The sequence below is a fragment of the Tenrec ecaudatus genome, chromosome 1 (genome assembly GCF_050624435.1).
Source record: "Tenrec ecaudatus isolate mTenEca1 chromosome 1, mTenEca1.hap1, whole genome shotgun sequence".
Lineage (NCBI taxonomy): Eukaryota > Metazoa > Chordata > Mammalia > Afrosoricida > Tenrecidae > Tenrec > Tenrec ecaudatus.
Genome location: NC_134530.1, coordinates 234386881 through 234409562, shown reverse-complemented (window position 1 = coordinate 234409562; position 22682 = coordinate 234386881). Strand labels below are relative to the sequence as shown.

The 22682-nt window shown below is 47.3% G+C and overlaps 1 protein-coding gene across 2 annotated transcripts in view; it reads right to left on the bottom strand.

Annotated features, from left to right (window-relative positions):
* Positions 1-11551, bottom strand: part of SMYD2 (SET and MYND domain containing 2) — a 58162-nt gene extending 46611 nt beyond the window's left edge. Inside the window, exon 1 of one of the 2 annotated variants that reach the window (XM_075530301.1) lies at positions 11252-11551. In XM_075530301.1, the coding sequence (XP_075386416.1) occupies positions 11252-11424 (173 nt within the window). In that variant the 5' untranslated portion in view covers positions 11425-11551. The remainder of the gene's footprint in view (positions 1-11251) is intronic. The other variant, XM_075530311.1, reaches the window with a different exon arrangement.
* Between the last annotated feature and the right edge of the window lie 11131 nt (positions 11552-22682).

The following is a 22682-nucleotide window of genomic DNA, read 5'->3' as shown; positions in this document are numbered from 1 at the left end:
GTTATAAAAGGAATTTTGGTGTGCTTCTTCCATGTGGGTTTTGTTGCTTCTGAGTTACATGGCCGCTTGTTCACCTTCAAGCCTTTAAGACCCCAGACACTATCTCTTTTGGTAGCCGGGCACCATCAGCTTTCTTCACCACATTTGCTTATGCACCCATTTGTCTTCAGCGATCCTATCATGGAGGTGTGCAGCCAATGATAAGATTTTTTGTTCTTTGATGCCTGGTAACTGATCCCTTTGGGACCACTCAATCACACAGGCTGGTGTGTTCTTCCATGTGGACTTTGTTGCTTCTGAGCTAGATGGCCGCTTGTTTATCTTCAAGCCTTTAAGACCCCAGTCACTATCTCTTTTGATAGCTGGGCACCATCAGCTTTCTTCACCACATTTACTTGTTCACCTACTTTGGCTTCAGCAGTTGTGTTGGGAGAGTGAGCATCATAGAGTTCCAATTTAATAAAAGAAAGTATTCATGCATTGAGGGAGTGTTTGAGTAGAGGCCCAAGGTCCTTCCGCCACCTTAATACTTAATCTATAAATATAGACACATAGATCTATTTCCCCATCCTCCTATATATATTTGCATGTACATGTCTTTGTCTAGACCTCCATAAATGCCCTTTGACTCCTAGCTCTTTCCTCCATCTCCCTTGACTTTCCTCCTGCCCTACAACCATGCTTTGACACCACCTGGGCTAGAGTATACCTCTCTCTATACAACCTTACCCTTGATCATTCCCCACCAGGCCTGCCACTCCCCCCTCTCTACCATTTTGGGTCCCATGTTGTTCCCTTGTCCCTGTGTTTGTTAACACCACTTCCTTACCTCCCCCTACCCCCACCCCAAGTCCCCCCGGAACTGTAGGTCCCATTGTTTTTCCTCCAGATAGTTCATCCATCTGTCCTATTCAGACAGACCTGTGGAGACACTAACATGCACGAAAACAAGAAAGAGGAAAACAAAGCAACAGTATACAACCAGACAACAAAACAACAAAAACAAACCACAGACAAAGAACAGAACAAAACACTTCACAAAAGAAAATCCCACATGTAAGAAGCACACCAGCCAGTGCAATCACAAGGTGCCAAAGGGACCAGGTATAAGGCATCATGCCAAAAATAAGAGATATGTGTGTGTGTGTGTGTGTGTATACACACACACACACACACACATACCATATTGAATGAAGGGGGAAGTGCAGAGTGGAGACCCAAGGCCCAAGTGTCGGCCAATGGAGATCCCCTCATAGAGAGGTTGAGGAGAGGAGATGGTCAATCAGGGTGCAAGGTAGTACCGATGAAGAACACAGCTTTCCCCCAGATCCTGGATGCTTCCTACCCCCAACTACCATGATCCGAATTCTACCTTGCAGGGCTGGATAGGGCAGAGGTTGTACACTGGTACATATGAGGGCTGGAGGCACAGGGAATCCAGGGTGGATGATACCTTCAGGACCAAGGGTGTGAGGGGCGATGCTGGGAGAGTGGAGGGTGAGTGGGTTGGAACGGCGGAGCTGATTACAAGGATCCACATGTGACCTCCTCCCTGGGAGAGGGATGGCAGATAAGGGGGGGAAGGGAGACTCCGGATAGGGCAAGATATGACAAAATAACAATACATAAATTACCAAGGGCACATGAGGGAGGGGGGAGTGGGGAGGGAGGGGGAAAAAAGAGGACCTGATGCAAAGGGCTTAAGTGGAGAGCAAATGCTTTGAGAATGATTGGGGCAGGGAATGTATGGATGTGCTTTATACAATTGATGTATGTATATGTATGGATTGTGATAAGAGTTGTATAAGCCCCTAATAAAATGTAAAAAAAGAAAAGAGGAGAAAAAAAAATGATTAGGGCAAAAAAAAAAAAAGGAATTTTGGGGCCTCAGGACCAATTATTTGGTTTTCTATTATTTCTTATGGGGAAAAATAAGTTCAGTTCTCAAACTTTTCAGTGTTTGAACACAAGTTGAGTCCATTAACTGAGGTATAACTATATACTTGTATCAGCAAGGTCCACAATTCTAAACCACCTACTCCATGGGAGAGAGAGGCGGCTTTCCACTCCCATCAAGAATTAGTGTCAGAAATCCTCAGGGGCCATTCTACTCTGTCCTATAGTCAACTTGATGGCAGTGAATTTGGTTTCGGTTTGTATGTGGCTATGGATGTGAGTCCACTTAAGATTAAGTTTCTGTGTTATGTTGATGAGGCCACCTCAGTGGAGGGTGTGTTTCGAACCTAACCAGTTTTGTGATGTAGAAAGAGATTAGGCACCAAGCAAGCACAAATGGAAAGGGTTAAGAGTCACCAGGACAGGACTCTGGCGCTAGAGAAGAAAAGACAAACTTTTCCTCCAGGGCTGAGAGACAGGGCTCCTGCCCTCTCCTAGACCCAGTGCCCTGATTTGTCATTTCTAGCCTCCTAAACTGTCAAGAGTTGAGTTGCTCTCCACAAGGTCTGCAGTTTGAAACCATCAGCCACTGCAAGGGAGATCAATGAGGCTTCCTGCTCCTGGGAAGATGTGCGCTCTGGGCAACCCTGAGGGGCAGTTCTACCCTGTCCTGCAGGGTCACTCTGAGTCAGAATCGACATGATGGCAGTTGCTTTTTAAACTGTGAGAAAATGAATTACTTGGGAGTCACCTGCGTTTGGTACTTCTGGTATAGCAGCAGCAAGCAAGGTGCCCGGGTGACGCATACAGTAGCCTTAGGCCAGGAAGGGACGCAGAAGATGGAGCCTGCAGCAGGACGCGCTGGGCACGTCCCCGAAGGGCACAGAAGGCACTCAAGAAATATTTGACCCCAAAAAGTAAGTGAAATTCCAGACACAGGCTTCCTCTCTCCCGCTTGCTGCAGCTTCCTACGTGAAATGGGATGAGGCCTTGTGTCCTTCCCACTCGCCCTTGGTCGGGTCAAGGGCGACTGGACTGGAGGGGCTGGACGAGCTGCAAAGAGCCCTGGGATGTAAAGCAAGGGCACTTTACATGGAATCTTCAGATTTTTTTTTTGATGGAAAGGATCATTTGTGGAGGGGCTTTTAGGAAGGAAAGGTGTTAACAGGCGGTTTTATCTCACCCAGGTTTGAGTTTCACCTCAGGAGATCCTGCCTCTGTGCTGCCTCTTTCATCTGAAAATCATTTCCAAATATGCGGCTCGGTCACTGAACCCAGAGAAGCTGTAAGAGACCTACGCTCCCATGTATGAAAAGGTGTGTGTTACGGCCCGGGCACATCTGAAGTCCTGAAGGAGGCTCCTGGCCCCAGCTGCCAGGATTTTCCTGAAGCTATGGGAGCAGAGCTGAGCCACCGTATCCTTGCCAGGTGGAAAATTCCACGTTCCTCCATGTCTCTTTTCAAAAGTATTTGCTTATTATTAATCGAATAGTTAGGGAATAACGAAGATTCTAAACACGTGAGAGCTGGTAGACTGCCCTTTATCCCCTAAGGAGTTGTATCTGTGGTAGACTGGTGGCAAGGGGTAACATGCTGGGCTGCTAATGGCAAGGCCAGCCATTTGATACCACCAGCCTCCTCCAGAGAAGGGAGGGGCTTTCTACTCTAGTGAAGAGTTACAATATCGAAAAGCTCCGGGGTGGGGAGGTGGGGGGGGTTGGGGAGGGGGGTTCCCACCCTGTCCTGCAGGGTTGCTATGAATCAGCATCAACTCAATGGCAATGTGTCTGCTTTGTGCTTTGAGAGAGGCATCACTGTGTTTCATTACATTACAGAGTCTGACTCTGAAAAACACTGACAGCAGATCACGGATTTCTCCCAGTCTTCTAGGGGACACAGGATGAGGACTGCTGCCTTTAGTCTTGGCCCTGTACCATTGGAATGAGGCCGACCCTGGACAAGCACTCCCAGCATGTGCTGTGTCCCAGGACTCCCTTTCTCCCACTGCTACCCCAGAGTCCCAACAGTGAACCAAATGAGCTGATCAAGTCAAACATTCAGCAAGCAGTGTTCATCAAGGGCAGACAAATGGAAAACTCCACTGCCGCTGAGAGCCTACTAGGAACCCTTGTGTGGCAGTGGGTTGCATGTCAGGCTGCTAACCACAAGGTCAGCAGTTTGAATCCATTAGCCACTCCACTGAACAAAGATGAGGCTTTCTGTTCCCGTAAACCAGCAGGTGGGTCGTGACTCCTTTAGCAGTCCAACGACCCTTTCACAGGGTCGCTCGCCTAAGACCGCTGGAAATATTAAGACCATCGGAAAACACATATTTCCGATGGCCTCAGGAAACTAGACACTGGCCCTCTGTCCATCTCCAGGAATGTCTGCCCACATGCAGATACACCCACATGAGTACCTGGAGGGAAGACTGTCACCCATGCTACACCATGCTTCAAGATAAAGTTTCATTTATTTGTAATTAAAAATAAATATTTCACAATATAGAACTACATACTGTTTCTGTGATGAATCACTATGCTTTAATGATGTTCAATTTGTAACAATGAAAATACATCCTGCATAACATATTTATATGACGATTCATAACAGTAGCAAAATTATAGTTATGAAGTAGCAACGAAAATAACTTGATGGTTGGGGGGGCCACGACAACATGAGGAACTGTACTAAAGGGTCGCGGCATTAGGAAGGTAGATAACCACTGCGTAAACAGTGACAGTTTCTGAAACCCACAGAGGAAGTTCGACCCTCTCCTATAGGATTGCTATGAGCTGGCACGAGTCAAAAGCAGTGAATGAGTGTGAGTATGTGCTAGTGTTCTAGGGGAGAAAAGTTCAAAGATCCCAAGTTCAAACATATTCTAGAGACCCCTGAATCAGACCAAGATAGTCATCTGGACCTGGGCGTCATCAGCATGTTGTTAAAATGTTGGCTGAAGAATTGACTATTGTGGGGGGGCTCCTTAGAGCTGATGGAAAACAGAAGGCTCACAAAGCCGCTGTTTGTGGCAGATCAAATCATCACTGTGGCAGTCGGACTACCACATGCATGCACCATTGCAGATACACAAACTTTACCAAATTGGTTCTGGGCGTTGACCACTTAGCCGTGGAATGGTCAGGGCATGACTCAAAGTCCATGTGGCCCTGAGACACAGCCTCCAGGGCCCCAACTTTATAGACACAGGGGAACTATTTTTGGTAAATCACTCCCAGATTCTGTGCAAGCCTGCGGGCAAGCCTTTTCCTCCCAGGGTGGGCCCAGGAACTGCATGACTTTCAAACACACTCTGTGTGAGGGGAAAAGCTGCCACTGTGGCGGGGCGAGATTTTCTAATGTGTCTCTTCTATCCAAGTCTCGCTAAGTCCCACCAAGTATATGGGCTGTTGTTGTTATCGTTGCCGTTGCTAGATGCTGGCGAGGTGGTTTCGATTCATCGCAACTCTATGCACACCAGAATGGAACGCCGACCAGTCCTGCGCCGTCCTCAGGATTGTTACGTGTGAACCCAGTGCTGCAGCCACCACGTCAATCCGCCTTGACCACGTCTGTCTACCTTGCCAAAGGCCGATCTCTTTTTCACTGCTCCCCCACTTTACTGAGCATGCTGTCCTTCTCCAGGGACAGGTCTCTCCTGACAAGGTGTGCAAAGTACGTGAGACAAAGTCTCGCCGCCCTCATCTCTAAGGAGCATTCTGGTTGTACCTTCCAAGACAGATTTGTTTGATGGGTGGGACTATTAAAACAGGACATGTGCATGACTAACCGAGAGGACTGGTCCGTTTTCATGACCACTCTCGGCGAGAAGGATAGCCATCCTTGGAGCAGCAGTGGAGAGCACAGGGACCCAGAAGTGCTTGGAAGAGTGCATTCAAGATCTCTGTGTGAAGTGGCAGAAGCTGCGGAGATCAGATACTTCACAGACTCTATGTAGCACGGAGACTCAGGCGCAGCACTGAGACTGTGGGGTACCTTCTCCCCTGGCCCAAGACTGTGAGACTGTGGGACAGAGCGACAGGTGAGCTGGCTTCCTAGCCCATGAAGCCAAAGGCTAAGGGATCTGTGGCTGAAAAACTAAGAACCAGAGGGAGATTTTGCTACATTGGTGAGAAGCTGAGAACTGGAGAGACTTGGCTGCGGGCCTGACTTGTGGCAACCTAACTTCCCTAGTGAACCCCCTAGTTGTGGATGTTGTGAGTTCTTTGCGGCCAGTGCAATAAACCTGGTAACCTAGCATGGGGGTAAGAGGGGAGAAACGGTTGGTGTTGGACTAGATCGGGAAGGATGAGCCGGGAAGGCTTGTCTGACTCCAATTTGATATATTCTCTGAATCCTGTAGGTCACTTCACTGAATTAATGAATTCCCAATCCGAAAAAAAAAACACCTCACTACTATCAATGGTGACTCATAGTGACCCTATACGACAGGGTAGACCTGCCCCTGTGGGTTTCCTGAGACTATAAATCTTTACAGGAGTGGAAAGCCCATCTTTCTCCCAAGGAGGGATTGGTGGTGCTGAACTGCTGACCTTGAGGTTAGCAGCTCAACTCACTACCACTATGTCACCAAGCACTGACCTAAGCTTGGCTGGCTAGGATCAGGAGAGTGTGCATGCTCTATGTAGCTGTGTCAGAAATGATGTGGTAAAGCGAGAATATGGGGCTATGACTGATGTCTGCCTGCTGCGAATTGGCTTTCACCATGATTCTCATCATGACATCACTGGAAATACATGACAGGCGCCTAGCTGAATCTTGCCTTCATTCATTCATGTAACTTTGCAGAGGAAATCTTTTGTCAGGGCATCGTAAATCTTACTGCCCATTTTACAGAAATACACCTACAACGGGGGGGGGGGGTAACCCCTATCAGAGTTATTGTGCGATTTTTAATCGAGAACTTGTCATTTGAGAACATCTGATACAATTCCTCCCTTTAGAGTCTACAATTCGCAGAAGAGCCAAAATTCATAGCCGCCCCTGGGCAAGTGTCCCCTTCCGGTGTACAAATGAAGCGGGTCAGGACCAGTCAACCTCAGAGAACCTAAGGAATCAGCCTCAGGATTTTTCTGGGCTTACTACTGCCAGAGGGCCCTGCTGGTGCTGTCAGTTCAACTACATGCTGGATTGCTAATTATGAGGTCAACCGTTCACACCCACCAGTCCCTCAATGGGACAAAAAAGAGGCTGTCCACTCCTAAAATCATGGAATCATGGCCTTACAAACCCTACAGAACAGTTACATTCTGTCCCATAGGATTGCTATGAGCTGGATTCAACTCTTTGTCCTAGGTTGCGTTTATTTTTTTTCTTAGATCAGCTAAAGATGAATAAACAGTTTGGTAAAGTCATGGGGACCACGTGACGAATACTGGCGGGTAACAGTTTCAAACACTTGATAGCTTGGACTAAGGAATCTTATAGTGTTCTGCTCCTGCCAACATTTCACTCTTTAAAACAACCATTTGAGGAATCCAGAAATGATTAGAAGCTCATAGAAACTGGGTCTAAACGCTCGTTCTAGAAGGATGTAAGTAGGTCTTGCTACTCTTACCCCAAGGAAAAAAATAATTCCAAGGAAAAAAATAAAAGCCAATGTATGTTCTCAGGTGACCCATGAGCCAAGAGAATAAGAGATCAAGAAGAGACACCTGAGCAGGTGTCTGAGAAGTTGCACACTGATGGACTATTCAGATAGAAAACTAGGAAAACAGCAGGCTTCACCTTTTCTGTAATACGTAAACATAAAGGGTTAAAATGTCTGCTAACAAGTTTTAAAATGCCTGGCCAACAGCCTCGCAGAATTGTGTATATGTATGCATTACATACGTATACACTGATACATAGCATTTGTATATATGTACATAAGCGTATGTGCTTAAAGATGCTCTGGTGGGGTAACATGTATACATTGGTGTATCGCATATGTATCTAGGTACATAAGTATATGTGCTTAAAGATGCTCTGGTAGGGTAACATGTATACACTGATGTATCGCACATGTATATATGTACATAAGCGTATGTGTTTAAAGATGCTCTGGTGGGGTGACATGTATACATTGATGTATCACATATGTATATGTGTACATAAGCATATATTTAAAGATGATCTGGTGGGGTGACATGCATACATTGATGTATCGCATATGTACCTAGGTACATAAGCATATGTGTTTAAAGATGCTCTAGTGGGGTAACATGTATACATTGGTGTATCGCACATGTATCTAGGTACATAAGCATGTGTGATTAAAGATGCTCTGGTGGGGTGACATGTACACATTGATGTATCACATGTATATGTGTACATATGCATAATGTGTTTAATGATGCTCTGGTGGGGTGACATGCATACATTGATGTATCACATATGTATATGTGTATATAAGCGTATGTGTTTAAAGATGCTCTGGTGGGGTGACATGTATACATTGATGTATCACATATGTATATGTGTATATAAGCGTATGTGTTTAAAGATGCTCTGGTGGGGTCGTGTGCTATACACTGAGCTGCTAACCACAGGTCAACAGTCTGAACCCACCAAAGACTCCATGGGACAAAGATGAGACCCTCGATTCCCGTAGAGAGTATGGAAGTCTCCGAGACCCACAGGGCCGTTCTGCTGTTCTATAGGGTTGTTACACGTTGGGTTGATGGGATGGTAGTGAGTTTGGTCTGGTTTGGGGAATGTGTGTGTATACACATAGCCTGATGGAAATCACATCCGATTGGCAGACATGGATATTTTTAGGAGCTTCCCTGTGGCAGAAGAGGCAGGATCCCACTCTTTGGAGGAGCCACAAAACGGGGCCTGGAACCAGTCTGAAGTGGTTCAGTCATGGTCAGCACAATAAAACTGAAACATCCAACTTTGTAAAATGTGAGTTTGGCAAACCAAATCTAGCACTGGAAAATGATAGGCTGAAGCTATGGAACGGGAAACTCAGGAGTCACAAGTCCTTTCAGGAGTTGAATACAGTATTCCTGCCAGGCTCTTCAAAGTGGCACAGTTGGTAGCCAACTTGGGGCCAGCAGTCAGTGTTTCCAACTTCACTGCTCAAGAAACGTGATGGCCGTGCCACCAAGAAGAACATGTTTGCAGCCCACAGGCACTCCCATAAGCAGAACTAGATTTGTCCTCGGTCACGTGCAAACAGTTGACAATGGAACTACCTAATCGAACTAATTCTAACTCATCAGATTGAACAGAAATCATAGCATTCGGTACACAGGTACTTCAAATTGCAAGAGTATCATAGGAACAAAGGATTATGTTCATTGACTTCAAAGGTGGGGAGGAGGGAGACAAACTATATATAGACGTTGACAAAAGTTCCCCAAGGCCAAGGCCAAGGCCAAACTGCAGTGGCTGGGGACAGAGCCACACACATCATTACAAGTGGGGCCTAAGGCAACAGTCAGTGGCATTGACAAAGATCAATCAGAAAACTGAAGGCAGAATGGAAACATGCAGGAAAACGATGGCTGAACGATTTGTGAAGTTACATCTGACTGTATATTCATGCTTTAGGGTTTGGGGTGTGTGTAGTAGATAGTGGGGTCCCAGGTGGCTTAGTGGTTATGCACTGGGTTGTGAACTAGAAGGTCAACAGTTTGAATCCACCAGCCTCTCCTCAGGAGAAAGATGGGGCTTCCGACTCCTGTAAACAGGAACTGTCTTGGAAACTTGCAGGGCAGCACTACCCTGTCCTATAGGTCATGATGGGCCAGCATCAACTCCATGCCGTCAGTGAGTAGATGCCGTTAGATTGAGAGTTAAAGAGAAGAATCCCTCAGTTCCTCATTTCCCCTCTGAACCCAGAGAGATTTGATCTTTAGTTCCCTAGAGGAGTGGACAGGTAGCTATTTTGTGAGCACCTACTGGAGCCTGGCTTTCACCTCCTTACCTCACAAGAAGGCCTAGCAATCACCTGGATCCCAATGGAGGCTCCTTCTGGGCTGGGGGGGGAAATGCTTTGCTCCCGCCACTGCAGACACCCACACTGCGGCAGACTGAGCCACAGCGAGGCTCAGAAGATCAAGGGACCAGTCACAGCAGCCTTTTTAACTTTGGGAAAACCCAATGCTCACTTCACTTAAATGTCGCAAAGTGGTGCCATGACCCTTTAGCTCTTGGCTCACCAATTCAAAGAGCCACATCACATACAGCCCTGAATCTGCCCACTGCATGAGTCTGTGTCTAGTTCCTTTCCAGGTCCCCCAAGTGGAAGACAGTTCTGGCAGGGAGTCTGAGCAAGATTACTCTAATACTTTGCCTTTGTCCCTCCTTAGTCTACATCTTATGGTAATAACAAGACACAGAGAGCATACCTCACTGCAAGCTGGGCTGAGGGCTGTATTCAACTCGGGAATCTCCATTTTAAAGATGAAGAAACTGAGGGTCAAAGAAACTGAAGCCATACTCCTCCTTCAAAGAACAGTGGGAGCCAGGTCTCCTGCCTTAGTAAATTCAGAGCACCCAGCTGGGTGGGAAATGAGGAGGCTCTTCCTTATTAGTGATGGGAGTGGATTTAACAACCAGTTCTCTGGGAGGGCTTCAGTGTTCTTAGCCATAAAATGGAGGGAGATGCGGTTGCAGTGGAGATTTCCAAATGCGCTCTCCAGCTCTGAAACTGTCATAAGGCTGGAGAATGTAGTTATGTGTGGGTGGGTGGAAACACACATATCATACACATGCTACAATTAAGTAGTACCCAACCACACCGCCTGCAGGGACCATGTTCTCTTACTCCCGAACCAGCAGTAGCTAAATGCGGGCGCTCCAGGGAGCGCCTGAGAATCCTGGGCGCGTGGTCAGTGACATGCAGAGCCACAGACTTTTCAAGAAATTAAGTCACTTTATTCCTCGGGGAGTGGGGGGGCGGGGGGACGGCCAGCCTGGGGCAGGGCTGGGCTGTGGAGGGCAGGACGCATCCGCCGTCAGAATAAGTCAGAGGTGAGAAACTGTGGCTGTACCCCAACCTGGGGCCCCACTGTCACACACGGAGTGGGCAGCTCAGGCCCATGCTTGGCACAAACCTGGCTCCGCGCCCACGTGTAAGGGCATCCTGCGTGAGCAGCTCGGACAGCGTGCCGTGGCCGAGAGTGCGGCGCGAACTGGGCTGCTGGGGCGAAGGCACGTGGCCGGGCCGAGACCGCGAGGAGCGCGCCCCGGCCGCCGCGCCCTTCCTGCCCTCCCTCCCCCGCCGCCCGTCACCTGCCGGCGCTAGGACCCCGCGCGCCTCGCGCACTTCCTCCCGCCGCGCGCCGAGCCGCCCGCCGGCGCGGCGGCCCCGGCTCCCGGCCGCTCCGCCCAGACGCCCTACCTGGCGAAGCAGTGCTCGCAGTGGTTGCCCCGCTCGTTGACCGTGAGCACGTAGGCGTAGGCCGGGCAGGAGAAGAGCAAGTCCCCCACGTGGAAGGGCTGCAGGGCCCGCAGCCCCCGGCCCTTGCCCGGGCTGCAGAACCTCTCCAGGCGGCCCTCGCCGTCTGCCCACATGGTGGCAGTGAGCCGGGCGGGCGGCGCGCGCTGCGCGAAGGGGCGCTGGGCTCCGGCTGGGCCCCGAGCGGCGGCTCCCCGCGAGCTGTTATTGGAGAAGCGTCACGGAGCTGCGGGGGGCGGGGTGGGAAGCCGTGCGGACGACGCGGCGGCGGCCGCCCGCCCGCCCGCTCCCCGGAAGGGACGGCGGCCCCGCCCGGCCCGTGCGCGCCCCCGGCCGGGGGCGCCGAGCCAGCGCCCCGCCCCCCGCGGGACCCTCGCCGCCTCCGGAGCCGCTTCCGGTGTGCGAGCCGCGAAGGGCTGCGCTCCTGCGGCCCGGGGGGGAGGCCGGTGGGGGGGCTCCGCGACCCGACGGGGCGTGGGGGTCACTGCTTCCTCCCTGGTGGGGTCGCCTAGGAGAGCAGGCACCCGAGCCCGGCCTCGACGACCAGCCCGAGAGCTCTCAACGCTGGGCTCTTCTGTCCTTGTCGAAAGCACGGGGACACTGACGGGGAACGGGAAAGAGCTACCGCAGTAGAAAAGTTTGATGAGCGGAGAGCGCGGCCACTACATGCCCAAAGGAGCCCCGGTGGCGCAATGGTTAAACGCTCCGTGGCTGCTGAAGGCGGAAAGATCTGCAGCATTGGAAACCCGGGGGAGGGCAGTTCTGGGCCGGCCTATTGGGTGGCCATGTGTCAAACGGATTGCACAGCCAGGCCTGGGTGTATTCCCATGGGTGTGCTGGTGATACTTTAAGCTTTCAGGAGACGGGCGGGATGGCAGTTTGACCTCGGCATCTCAGTGGAAGCTTATTCCATGATTACATGGACGGAAGTAGAATGCACCGCACGGTCACCTGAGTTCAAGGCTCTGCAGTGGCGTCACTATGTTGGGGGGGGGGGGCGGTAGGCTTGAGAGGGGGAGGTGGACTGCACCAGATGACATTGCCCGAAGGAGTAACACCAAATAATTGTCTATGAAATGCTAATGCAGATTTTTCCGCAGAAGCTACTTTTTTTATAAAAAGATGCCAGGCGTTAGTTGAAACAAAACTTTCCATAAGCCCAGTGACGTACAGTGTATTCCAACTCATAGTGACCTTATGCATAACAGCAGGAAACTACCAGGTCCTGTGCCAGCCTCACAATTCTTATGTTTTGAGCCGGATAGTGTATCCACTGTGTCAGTCCATCTTTTCCCCATTTTCTACTGCCCCATGCATGACTTCTCCAGAGACGAGTTGCTCAACAACATGTCCAAAGCCCACTTTACATCTATCAATACAGGCTAAAACTCGCAAGTGTACCTTTGACCCTCGTAATGTGCTCGGGTCAGACCTGTTATTATTACCTCATTGAAATGCTGCTACATGTGGTGTGGTCTTATCTGCACCACAAGTACCGGTTGGTGCTGCAGGCAATACACACTGTTCTTCACATCCCGGCCTTGTTTTTATAGCTACTGGTTTTGTCAAATGTGCTAGTGTTTTAGCTAAAATATACGTATACTATTTAATATTTGTGAACCTGTGTCAGTAACTTTCTTGAGAATGGCGTAGTTAAAGAGGAAAAGGAGAGAAAAATTTTAAAGACTTCTCTGATTAATAATAGTGCAGTGTTACTACTAATAATGGTGTTACACGTTGAGTTGCTAACCACAAGTTCTACAATTCAAAACTACCAGCCCCACAGCGGGAGAAAGATGAGGCCTTGTGCTCTCTAAGGAGTTACAGCCGCAGAAACCCACAGAAGCAGTTCTTTTCTGTTCTATAGGGTCTCTACGAGTTGAAATGGATTCGCAGTAGAGTTTAAGGTTTGGTTTGGGTTTTAAAGCCATATACAACATATATCCTGTATGATTCAGCGATTGAAATTGATCATAAACATTACCAAGAATTCTGCTGGTACCCAGGAGGCAGTCCCTGGGTGATATGGGATGGGGTGGAGTGGCGGGGGGAGTTAGTCACACATAGTGGCACTAACATTGGTGACACCGCTGGTACTGTGCATTCTGCAGAAGAAGCAGACCACCTTCCCCTAGGGAACTTAGACTCTAGTTGGAGGCCAAAGTGATACTGTGGCCAGAACACTGCTAGAATTTGCAGTGGATTCAGTCTGCTTGATCACTCAATCATCTTATAAAAGTTCATCACATCATGCGTCAATCAGAGGATTAGCACGTTAACACACATAAAGCCCATAGAACCGTGCCTAGCAAATAAGTCCTAGACATACTCTGCTGCTGCTGCTGCTGCTGCTGCTGCTGCTGCTGCTGTTATCTGTATGAGAGGAAAATAACGTGTGTTGCACTTAGGATTGTGTGAAGACTAAAGCTGTCTGGAATGCGGTAATGTGGAAAGAAAGAATTTGGCATAAAACGTGAATGCTTCAAGTGGTCACGTTACCCATAATTTGAGATAACAGTTTGACTAGCTTAGCAAAGGCAAAGATGCGTGTGATAAGACTGGTAGCATTTTGAGCACTTCAATAAAGATGCCAATATTCATGGCAAAATGATTAAGCCCGTCTGCGTGTTAAGGACATCATGGATGCTATTTCATTTATACATTTTAGGAAGCACTGACAGATTATAACGCTTCTTAACAAACATAAATGAAGGATAGAAAGATAAGAGGTTGCCCTGAATCGTGGCGTTGAAGAAGTTCATAGTGTAGTGATCACTGTGACTTACTGAATATGGGGACCCAGAGATTGTCCGCAGTGCAGTAAAGACGTTATCAGCGTTAATCTTACCCAGTGAGTTCAGGGTTAGAGTTCCCATTTTCACCAACATTGGGCAATGGAAGAATTCTTTCCCAGGTCACAGAGTAAGTTACAGGATGTGATCTCAGTTCCATGTGCTTATCCACAAAGTCACTGCCAACAAGCACAGTTCCGTAGGTGACATTTAAAGCTCCTGCGTGGCCCAGGCAGTTTGCATTTGCTCCTGTGTGGCCCAGGCAGTTTGCATTTGATCTCTCCCCTAAAAGTCCTGCTGATCAGCTTCATAAAGATTAAATCCAAGGAATACCCCGTTGGGAGTTCTACTCTCTAACACTGTTGAACTCTCCTTGAATCAGAACCATCTGGGTGACGACGGGCTTGGTCATTTGGGTTTGGGTCAAGCGTTACTGTGGTGTGTACGAAATGTTCAGTGGGTGCAAATGCAAACCGTCAGTGGTCACGAGCTCAGGCAGCCAGAGGAGATTGGGTCTCAGCTGGGTGTGTCTTCCTGAGTCAGTGATGTCTGAGCTGAGAGCGAAAGGATCTTAGTAGCCATTTATCAAGAGACGGAGGGACAAGTATTCTGATTAAAGGGACAGTAGGCACGACGTTCTGTTGGTAGGAAGAAGGCTGTGGGAAGGACTCAGATGGAGTCACTGAAACAGAGTTGGAGGGGAAGGCAGTTCAAGTTGATATTGGCTGGTGGATTGTCCTTGTTGCCCTCTTGTGGGACTTCATTTACTCCAGTCATGCTGGGGTGACCTAAGTCACTTCTGACGATGGTCTTCTAGCACAAGTAAACATTATATGTAAATAAAAGGACCATCCGGATCCTGAGACATTTCTGAATCCACTCCTCCTACCCAGGCAAGAGGTCGTCACTAAACTCTTGGGCCACCTAGTTTTACAGCTGGTACATCTTAAAGAGCGCGCTAGAGAGAATATTTACATACCATGCCACCCGCCTCTTTAAGCTGTAGAAGCCAATGCCTTTCAGCATATTCACAATTATGTGCAACCATCACCACAACCAGTTACATCAGAATAGACGAGCTTTTTTCACATTCTGATTTCAAAGCACCATAAAGTGTGGTACAGCCATAAACGATTATAATACCATCATTGATTTACTCTTTCAAGGATTCATTTAGCAAAGTACAGTAACCTGGTTTACATTTTTATGGCCAGTTTCTCTCTCTCTCTCTCTCTCTCTCTCTCTCTCTCTCTCTCTCTCTCTCTCTCTCTCTCTCTCACTCACTCATTGCTCATTGGAAAATAGTTACAGAGCCCAGGGAACAAAAACAACAACACATCTATTGAATTGTCTTCCCAGGTAAGTGGTGGCCAGAGCAGGCTTAGTCTTGTGGGTAAAGGTGACTGATTTGAGAGCACAGGAAAAGAAACCGCCTCATGTTAGAAAAATGCCTGGCTGAACTCAGGGGACTCAAGATGGGGGAATGGCCACTGAAGCACTAGCCATGAGTTTAGGAGCTTAAATTACGAAGAAAAATGTGTTTAAAATAAACGCCAAGGAATGGCAGCACCTCAGGCCAGGGCAGACCGATGACAGCACTCAACGCAGCTCATGCTTGTCAGTCTGCCACTCAGTGTTCTCCCATTCAAAGAATGTCACCTTCCAGCTGCCAGGGCCTTCCTCCTCCTCCACCCCCCATGACTTGGAAGGAATGGAATGGAATGGGAAGGAACCTAGTCATGGAGAAGCGACACAGAGATGAAGACCCTGATTGCTGAGTGCCTCTAACCTAGGACTTGGTTATAACTCATGGGTAAGGCAACTTTCTAACCACACCTTAATCCAAAAAAGGGAGCTCTGCTTTAGGGAAGTACAGTCTTAGCAATAAAGGAATTCCAATAAACGGTAAATATGTATATCATTATTTCTCTGCGTGCCTTTCAGTTATTGGGTACAGCTCACAAATTTACAGTAATGAAATGTGTCCACTTAGAGTGGACAGAGTGAAATTGCCCATGTGATTTCCAAGGCTGTAATTTTTATGGAAGCAAACTATCCTATCTCTCTCAGAGCGGCTTGGAGGTACAAACTAATGACCTTTTGGTTAGCAGACAAACGCTTAACCACTGTGCTACAGGACCCCTCTATATGGTCACAGTCCCTATTTAAAGGTGAATAGACCAACTTACACGTAGACAATGGTGTAGTCCTTGTCTCCTGTTGTTGTTAGGTGCTGTTGAGTTGGTTACGACTCAGTAGGAACCCCGTGTACATCAGAACCAAATACTGTCAGTCCTGGCCGTCCTCATTGCTGTGCTTGAACCCATTGTTGAAGCCACTGTGTTGAGCCATCTTACTCAGTATTAACTCTTTTTCATGGGCGTTACCAAGCATAATGTCCTCCTCTAGAGATTGGTTCCTCCTGGCAATCTGCCAAAGTTCCTGGGGTGATGTCTCACCATCCTTGCTTCCAAGGGACATTCTGGCTATGCTTCTTCCAACACGGATTTGCTCCTCCTTCTGGCAGTCCTGAGGAGCCCTCGGGTGTAGCGAGTTACCCAATGGTCAGCAGTTTGAAACCACCAGCCACTCCTTAGGGAAAAGCTGAGGTTGTCTAGTTCAGTAAATATTTATAGTCTCAGAAACCCACAGTTCCACTTTGTTGTCTGGGGTCACTGTGAGCAAGAATTGATTTGATATCAGTGAGTCTGGCATAATATATTCGGTATTCCTTCACCAATATCATACATTCAAAGGCATTGATTCTTCATTCTTGTTTGCTCATTGTCTAGTTTCTGCATGGATATGAGGTAATTGAAAATACTATGGTTGGGTCAGGTAAACCTGACATCTTTTTATGGATATCTTTGAGAGCATTTGATCTCTCTCTCTCTCTTTTTTTTTTTTTTTTACTGCCATGTGTTTGGTTGTGCTTTATAATGTACTAAATATCCAGAGAAGAAATGTCAGTGGCCCAGAGGGCAAGGTCAATAGTGAAGGGGGAAGAAATGGATTTGACATTAGGAGCTGATTGTGGATCCAAGTAAAATGTAATCCTGAAAGCTTCCACCTCTTCTCCGTTTATCTTGATGTTGCCTATTGACCCAGTGGGGAGGATTGTTGTTATCTTCATGCTAAGGTGTAATCCATCTCGAAGGCTGCGGTCTTTGGTCTTCTTCATTAAGTTTTTCCTAGCCCTCTTCACTTTCAGCTAGCCTTTTGTGTCCTCTGCATTCCACAGGCTGCTCATAATCGTCCTCCAATCCGAATGCTGCTTTCTCCATCTCATACAGCTTTTCCTATCACTGCTCAGCACACAAGTGAACTAATCTGGTCAAAGGATGCATTCGTGGTGCACTCCTTTTCTGACTTTTAACCATATCCCTCTGTCCCAACCCCTGGAATCTATAAATGTTGCCTTAAAAGGGTCTTGCAACTGACATCAAGTTATTTATCTTGAGATGGAAAGTCTATGCTGGATGCTGATTTTCAGCTCCTGGCTCTTAGGGTTGTAATAAAATAAAATTCTGATGTCTTAAATCATCACGTTTGTGGTAATTTGTTAGAGTAGCCGTAGGAAATGAATACAAACAATAGCACAAGATATATGTAACAAACACTTTAACACGAAGTTGTACAAAGTGTAGGAAAAAGACTTCATAGAGGATCTGACATTTCAGCATCTTTAGAAGAGTAGAGGATTAACAAGGGAAGAGGGCGCCCCAAAATAAATGTAAGAAACTGAAATTGCATATTTTATTGGGGTTCAAAAGAATTTGACAATCCAGAAAACTACTTTTATGAACAATTAGATCAAAAATGCCGTGTGCCAGGTACAGTTTTAAGCAATTTGTATATGTTCTCATTCAATTCTCCTAGCAATATTGTACAGATGGGGACACTAAATCACAGAAGTGGCTTGCCCAAGTGAATGGCGGGGTATCCGAGCAAGGCCAGCTGACAGTAGGACCCATGTTCTGGGCCATTGTACAGCACTCTGTCCAGCACTAAATGCCTGCCTGGTTACGCAGTTGATCGGTTCCCCTTTCTCCCTCCATCTCCCCACTACTCTCATGGTCTGGCTACTCCCATTATTGTTCCTGAGGAGGTTATCTGTCCTGGATCCTATGTGTTCAGAGCTCTTATCTGTACATGCTCTGGTCTAGCTGGATTTGTGAGGTAGAACTGGGGTCATGATAGTGGGGTGGGGGGCAGCATTAAAGAACTAGAACAATGATATATGTTTCATTGGTGCAGTGCTGCACACTGGCTGGCTCATCCCTTCCTTGTGACCCTTCTGTGAGAGGACGTCCAATTGTCTACAGATGGGCTTTGGATCTATACTCTGCCTCACCCCCTCATTCACATCGATATGACTGTTTGTTATGGGTCTTCTGATACTGACCCTGTTGACACCTCATGATCACACAGGCTGGTGTGCTTCTTCCATGTGGACTTTGTTGCTTCCCAGCTATTTATCTTTAAGCCTTTAAGACCCCAGAAGCTATATCTTTCAATAGCTGGGCACCATCAGTTGTCTTCACCATATTTGCTTATGTACCCATTTTGTCTTCAGAGATCTTGTTGGGAAGGTGAGCAAAAAGAATTTTTTTAAAAAGATTATTAACCAAAAAAAAGTCTAGGGTTTAAATCACAAAAGTTCAAAATCTGAGGGGGCTCGAGGCTCCAAGCATAGCAAAATCTTGAGAATGTAGGAAGATGGACGACCCTGCCTGCCTGGATGGATCCTCCGAGTCTGGGGTAAGTGAAGACTGAGAGAAAAAGGCAAGAGACATTGGGGTGATTCTCTAAGAAAAGAATGTCTTTACGCTTCTTCCAGATGTAACCCTAGGGGACTGAGGCGACATAACAGAACCACCCCCTCCCATAGCTTTTGAGGATACAGAACAGAGATAACTTGTGTCCCCTATTTTCAAGTAGCTGACAGTGTTCCCCTGTGTAATAGCAATAACTTTATGGGAGAAAGGTCTGAGACTGCTTAGACATCTCTCCTAGGAAGTGGGACTGACAGGGATTCCCCACACACTCATGTTGTGAACTGCCCTTAAGTTAATCCCCGACTCAAGGCAACCCTATGTACAGTGGGATCAGACCATTGGGATCCATAGGGCTTTCATTGGCTTATTTTTAGAACTAGACTGCCAGGTCTTTATTCCTAGTTTGTCTTATTCTGAAAACTCCACTGGAACCTGGTTAGTGTCATAGTAACATACAAGCTCCCACTTTATTTGAGGTGCGTATTAGCCAGGAGTCCAACCTAGGGCTCCCACGTGGGAGATGAGAATTCTACCACCGAATCACTGTTGACCCATGTGCCCCAAACCCTAAAACAGGCCGTGAGCCACGGTAGTTGGGGGCAAGGTCCAATCCAGCAGAGACCTGTTCTGAGGATGTCCAAGGACCAGATGTTCTCACCCACCACCAGACTAGCAATGCTTTTGCACCACATGTGTCTCCAAACCTGAGAAGTAACCCCAAAGAACTGACTGGCTTTCTACCTATTTTTACCACCCAGGAATGTTAGAGCTCATGATGGGAATCGTTACAGTTCTTTAAGCACCTGAGGTTGTCGAGGAGCGTCACCTTGTCAGTCCTTCCCCGAGGCTTAGTTCTTTGTTGCTCTCAAACGCATTATCTAAAAAACACCTGCTTCCATCCCCCTACTGGGCATATACCCAGAAGCGGCAAGAAACAAACCAAGGCCAGACATCTGTGATCCAATGTTCATTGCGGAACAGTTCACAATTGCAAGGAGTTGGAAACAACCCAAATTTCCACCAACTGATGATTGGATTAAAAAGCTGTGGTACATACATACAATGGAGTACTATGCATCACTAAAAAGCAGTTAGGAACATATGAAGCACATCGCTGCATGGGAAGAACTGGAGGACATCATGCTAAGCGAAGTAAGCCAACACAACAGGACAAGTACAACATGAGTCCACTGAGGGAAATGTTTTAAAAAAAATGCAAAAGGGGCATAGGGAAAAAGCTGTATACAAACATTCCTGGGGTGAGGATCAGGTAATATGGCAGGGACCAGACCAAATACAGGGATACATATGGTAGCCAACTAAAAAGGAGGTGGGGAAAGGAAAATAAATCAATAAATAAGAAATGGGTAGCGGGGGCACAGGGCACTAACCCACCCAAGGGGAGGGTATTGTTTATATCTCCACAGGGAAAGAGGGACCGGACTTCAACCCAATACTCCAAGATATGAATGCAATATGCCAGCATGGAGTAGGGAACCAGTGGCGAGGTCTCAGGGGCAGGCCCCAATCCCAACTACCACCCTGCCCCTCCCCCCAGAAGAATTTATTTCAGAGTGTGGCACTGAATCTGCAGCTCTGGGAGAGGGACATATCTGATCAGTGCACACGGGAGCAGATGAAGGGGGAGGAAGAGAGCGTGGAGCACATCCTGGCCCACCAGGCCTTGAGGACGATGTTCCTGCTCAGAGCACCCAGTCCACAGAGAGGACCACATGGCCGGCCCCACTATGAGACACAACGCCCCTCACTGACCCATAGCCCTACAGGGGGCAACACTGGAGACAGTGGGAATTGCATCCAATCTGATCCCGCCACATTGAGGCAAAACACTAAGGGGATGCAACAGAACAGCAAGGGAACAGTGGCAAGGTCCCCAGGGAATGCTGAAGGTGAACTTTGAGGTCAGGGCTTGGCACCCCATCATACTCAACTGGAAAACACTCCTAAAGGCCAACAAACAGTCCTTGAGCTAACTACAAGCTTTTCTTTCTTGTTGTGTTTTGTTTTGGGTTTTTTTTGTCATTGGCTTGTTGTTATTATTATTTTGTTGCTTAGTTTTGCCCTGTCTCATTTTTGTGCACGCTATCTCCACAGGTCTGTCTAAATAAGATAGGCTGGATGAACAATCTTGAGGAGAAAACAACAGGACCGGCAGTTCTGGCGGACATGGGAGAGGGGAAGTTGGGGGAAAGGAAGTGGTGTTAACAAACCCAGAGACAAGGGAACAACAAGTGACCCAAATTGGTGGTGAGGAGGGTGTAGAGGCCTTGTAGGGCGTGATCAAGGGTAATGTAACTAAGAGGAATTGCTGAAACCCTGGTAGGGACTGAGCATGATAGTGGGACAAGGGGAAACTCAAAGGAAATAAGGAAAGAGCTGGGAGGCAAAGGGCATTTATAGAGGTCTAGATAAACACATGTATATGTGCAAATATATTTATATATTAAGATTGGGAAATAGATCTATGTGCATATATTTATAGTTTTAGTATTAAGGCAGCAGATGGACATTGGACCTCCACTCAAGTACTCCCTCAATGCAAGAATACTTTCTTCTATTAAATTGGCATTCCATGATGTTCACCTTCCCGAAAAAACACTGAAGACAAAGCGGGTGAATAAGCAAATGTGGTGAAGAAAGCTGATGGTGCCCGGCTATCAAAAGAGATAGTGTCTGGGGTCTTAAAGGCTTGAAGGTAAACAAGCAGCCATCTACCTGAGAAGCAACAAAACCCACATGGAAGAAGCCTGTGCAATCACGAGGTGTCAAAGGGATCAGGCATCATCAGAACAAAAAATAACATTGTGAATGAGGGGGGAGTGTGGGGTGGAGACCCAAAGCCCATTTGTAGGCCACTGGACATCCCCTTACAGAAGGGTCTCGGGGAGGAGACAAGCCAGTCAGGGTGCAATGTAGCAACGATGAAACATACAACTTTCCTCTAGTTCCTAAATGCTTCCTCCACCCCCACCCCCATAATCATGATCCTAATTCTACTTTACAAATCTGGCTAGATCAGAGGATATACACTGGTACAGATAGAAGCTGGAAACACAGGGAATCCAGGGTGGATGATCCCTTTAGGACCATTAGTGTGAGTGGCGATACTGGGAGGGTGGAGGGAGGGTTAGAAAGGGGGAACCCATTACAAGGATCTAAATAAAACCTCTTCCCTGGAGGACGGACAACAGAAAAGTGGGTGAAGGGAGATGTCGGACAGTGCAAGATATGACAAAATAATTAGTAAATTATCAAGGGTTCATGCGGGAGAGGGGAGCGGGGAGGGAGGGGAAAAATGAGCTGATGCCAGGGGCTTGGGTGGAGAGCAAATGTTTTCAGAATGATGAGGACAATGAAAGTACAAATGAGCTTTACACAATTGATGTATGTATGGATTGTGATAAGAATTGTATGAGCCCCTAATAAAACAATTAAAAAAAACCTGCTTTATTTTCAAGAGCTATCCACTGCTTTTTATAGTCTGTCCCACCAATGTCAAGCTTTTCTAGCTGACTTAAAGACTCGCCTCCAATTGTATTTCCCACCCTCAACTTGAATTCTATTTTGAGAAGCCTTCTCTAAACCTTTCTGCTCATAAAAAGGTCTACTTACTAAGGTAAGCCTGATCTTCTCATCTTGGCACATAATCATTAAATATATATGTATACATGTACATGGAGACCTATATTTGTATTTGTGTCTCCAAAAGGTCATAGAAAATAGAATTAAAATGTTATGGAAATTTTCCACAAGCTCTTTGAAGCCTCTCTCTCTCTCTCTCTC